The sequence below is a fragment of the Eurytemora carolleeae genome, unplaced genomic scaffold (assembly GCF_000591075.1).
Source record: "Eurytemora carolleeae unplaced genomic scaffold, Eaff_2.0 scaffold285, whole genome shotgun sequence".
Taxonomy (NCBI): domain Eukaryota; kingdom Metazoa; phylum Arthropoda; class Copepoda; order Calanoida; family Temoridae; genus Eurytemora; species Eurytemora carolleeae.
In genome coordinates this window covers 42,652-46,721 of record NW_019396196.1, presented here as the reverse complement: position 1 = coordinate 46,721, position 4,070 = coordinate 42,652, and the positions used below count along the sequence as shown (strand labels likewise).

General features: G+C 30.9%; 1 protein-coding gene across 1 annotated transcript in view; it reads left to right on the top strand.

The window, feature by feature from the left end:
* LOC111697863 (lysosomal aspartic protease) overlaps nt 1-3,362 on the top strand; it is a 3,968-nt gene extending 606 nt beyond the window's left edge. The window contains exons 2-6 of the mRNA XM_023467998.1: nt 166-243; nt 1,020-1,092; nt 2,082-2,205; nt 2,466-2,558; nt 3,310-3,362. Of these exons, the coding sequence (XP_023323766.1) occupies nt 166-243; nt 1,020-1,092; nt 2,082-2,205; nt 2,466-2,558; nt 3,310-3,362 (421 nt within the window). The remainder of the gene's footprint in view (nt 1-165; nt 244-1,019; nt 1,093-2,081; nt 2,206-2,465; nt 2,559-3,309) is intronic.
* The last annotated feature ends 708 nt before the right edge of the window (nt 3,363-4,070 follow it).

Below are 4,070 nucleotides of genomic sequence, written 5' to 3'. Positions count from 1 at the left end.
AAGTATATTCAGGGGCAGAAACTGCAATTTATCAGGGGCGTAGGGGAGGGGATGATTGTACAAGTATATTCAGGGGCAGAAACTGGAATTGTAATTAAGCTCAATCGGTTTAGCTTTAACTGCAGGTATTTATGTTTTAAGTAAAAAATTCTATATTTTTTCTAGGATTCCTTTAACGAAAATAAAGACCGCAAGAAGGACAATTGAAGATTTTCAAACTTCTGTTGAGAAAATAAAAAATAGGTAAATTTTAAACAAAAAATTGGAACTTTTATTTCTTACTTGATTCACTTCAAAAAACAAATTTCTCTTCTAAACTTTATTTAACTTTATTTACATTTGTAAAATGCACAAATGAACAATTTATAAAACCTTTCATCTCGAAATAACAGAATTTGATTTTTGCAATTTTAGATGTTATAAGAAGTGCATAATTAATGTAATTGTTCTATACGTAAAAGTTTCACAAAATTTTGGTAAACCATAAGTTTTTCTCTCTCTAACAATCTCGTTCAAATTCAAATATATAATGTATAAAAAGACTCTTTTACTTTTTGCATAATTAAACTCAAGTATCCGATTAATATTATGTAAAATATGTAATAAAAAACTACTTACGAACATTTTAGTTTACAGTAAACATTTTAGTTCACATTAAACATTTTAATTTACAGTGAACATTTTAGTTTACAGTGAACATTTTAGTTTAAAGTGAACATTTAGTTTACAGTGAGAATTTTAGTTTACAGTGAACATTTTAGTTTACAGTGAACATTTTAGTTTAAAGTGAACATTTAGTTTACAGTGAGAATTTTAGTTTACAGTACAAATTTTAGTTTACAGTGAACATTTTAGTTTACAGTAAACATTTTAGTTTACAGTAAACATTTTAGTTTACAGTGAACATTTTAGTTTACAGTGAACATTTAGTTTACAGTGAACATTTTAGTTTACAGTGAACATTTTAGTTTACAGTGAACATTTTAGTTAACAGTGACTAAAGATATTTACTGTTGAAGGTGGGGTTCTGGAAATGTTCTGGGTAGTCTGATGCAAGATTTTCCTGAGGACCCTTTAGATAATTACCTTGATGTAAGTAACATAAAAACACAAATAAGGGGTTGATTCAAACCTTGTACTGTCCTGCAGTGTGATCTTATGGGGACTGTAAAGGAAAATGAAAGAGGGTATAGGAATAAACCTGAGAATCTCAGGTGTTGAACAATACATATAAGACATCTATCTGATGTTTCTGTCTCGAGAAATTGATATAAAACTGTGTCAAAATTAAACCAAAACGTATATATTTGAGATTTTGTATAAGGTTTGTAGTATTTGCAAACAGATCATATTCAACAAATACGCAACCAATCTAAATATGACTATATTCCACAGGACCCTGAGAATCTCAGATTTGCTCCTGTTATAGTTTTTTTACATTTTCATTTTGCATTTTTAAAAGATATAATTGATAATAATACTATGCATGGTCTGTACAGTCCGTATTACGTCACCAGAACTTCCACTAATGACAGAGCAGTATACTGGTCACATGATACAGACAGAGACACATGACAACCATTGGTGGAAGTTCTGGTGACGTAATACGGACTATACAGACTATACGAAATAATAATATCAATTTTATCTATTAAAAATTCAAAATAGAAATTTAAACATCATAACAGGAGCAAATCTGAGAATCTCAGGCTTCTGTGGGATATAGTCATTTTCATATTGGTTGCATATTTGTTGAATATGGTCTATTAATACTACAAATCTTATACAAAATATCAGGTTTTAGCCTATTCACCCCCTTTCAGTTTTCCTTTACAGTCCCTTTAACAGGCTAAATTTGTTGCATATACAACTTGCTTGGTTGATTCTAAACTGGGTAGTCCTAACTGTACAGTACTGCTGAATGCATATACAGTACATGTTGCACCAGCTCGGATCTTGCAACTTTTAGAGTACAGTGGGGAGCGCGTTTTGTATGTTGGTAGAACTTGCTCTAAGTCTAGTTGCCTAAAAGCCTGCGCGTTACTTCAAATTATACTCTTGCTCTGTAAACTCCTGTTTAGGCCCAGTATTATGGTCCTGTTGATATTGGAACTCCTGCTCAGAGATTCAATGTTATATTTGATACTGGTTCCAGTAACTTCTGGGTTCCTTCAGGGAAATGTCCAATCTGGGAGCTTGCTTGCCGTAAGAATCTTATATTTACTAAAAACTCATGTTTTACCGGATGATGACTTACATATGTCAGTACTTAAACTATAAAGCGCGTATTTATTTTGGATTAACCGTAAACAGGATCCTTTTTTGCCAATTCATAGTTGGTAATTTTGTACACTGTTTTAATTCAGTAAAAAAACTAAATCTAGTTAGATACATCGTTAAATCATTTATTTCCAAACATTGTTAATTTTATCCTTTTCTTTTATCTAGTTTTAATAATAATTCAGTAACTCACAACAGATACCACAGTGAAGATTCCAGCACTTATAAACCTAATGGAACAGAGTTCGAAATTCAGTATGGATCTGGAAGCATGTCAGGTTAGAACAGTTAATATCTGGAAGCATGTCAAGTTGTAACAGTTTATATCTGGAAGCATTTCATGTTCGAATAGTATAAATTTGGAAGCATGTCAGGTAGAACAGTTTATATCTGGAAGCATGTCAAGTTGTAACAGTTTATATCTGGAAGCATGTCAAGTTGTAACAGTTTAGATCTGGAAGCATGCCAAGTTGTAACAGTTTAGATCTGGAAGCATGTAAAATTAGAACAGTTTAGATCTGGAAATGTCAAGTTAGAATTGTATAAATCTGGAAGCATGTCATGTTGTAACAGTTTAGATCTGGAAGCATTTCAGGTTAGAACAGTACGGATCTGTAAGCATTTCAGGTTAAAACAGTTTAGATCTGGAAGCATTTCAGGTTAAAACAGTTTAGATCTTGAAGCATGTCAGGTTAGAACAGGTTATATCTGGAAGCATGTTAGGTTCTTACATATGTCAATAAATGTTTTGATAACTTTGGAAAGGAAAGCATAAATATTTTTAATTTAATATCTGAAGAAAAAAAAATGTTTTTTTTTCTATGTACAAAAAATATTTTTGCAATTTGATAAATACATTTAATAGTTTTAGCCCTGCTAAAAAAAATAGCATGTCAGATTTTTTACATTTACAATATTTAAGGATTTTCTGTCCAAAAAATATTTTGGCAATTTGATAAATACATTTAATAGTTTTAGCCCTGCTAAAAAAAATAGCATGTCAGATTTTTTACATTTACAATATTTAAGGATTCTTGTCTACTGATTCGACCTGCATTGCTGGTGTTTGTGTAACTAATTAACTCGTTAACGGTTGGTTTAACGAGTTAAAAATATAAGTTTTCCTAATCTTTCGTTCGTTAACGGTAAAGTTTCCCGCCCCATGGTAAATTAGAGGGGTCCATGTTAAAAATCATTGAGCTTAACTTAAAAACCGATTTTCGCCCGTTAAAAAAAAACTTTTCGTAGTTGCAATTTAATTTATACACTTTTGTTGGTCATATTTTTTTGCTGGGGTCTGGAGCTAGTAATTTTGAAAACTGATAATTTTAAATTGGGGTTTCTCTATTAAAGTGACTTGCGCATTCTTCAGCAGTAAACCTTAAACAAATGATCTGCACAATTTAACACTTTCAAATCTGGAAAAACAATATCATTGTCGATAAGGGTACCGCTGTGAATCAGGCACTTCCATCTTTGCATGAAGGGTTATTTGAAATTACGCCTATAGTCTCTTTAAGCTACTTTGGTATTCGTACTTTGCAGAGATAACTGAAGTAAAAGGATCAAGCTTCTTTCCTAAAATTAAAAGTGTCAACGTTAAATATCGATATCAAGAGTTTAAGATTAACGATCAAATAATGAAATCCCATTAAAGTTTATTTATTAAAACTAAACTAAACTAAAATGATGTTATATAAATTAAAATATCAAAAATTGTAATACAGGGTTACCCACAAAGGCCAAGACTTTTTGTACAACTTAAAACTTTTTTAATACATTAATGAAAA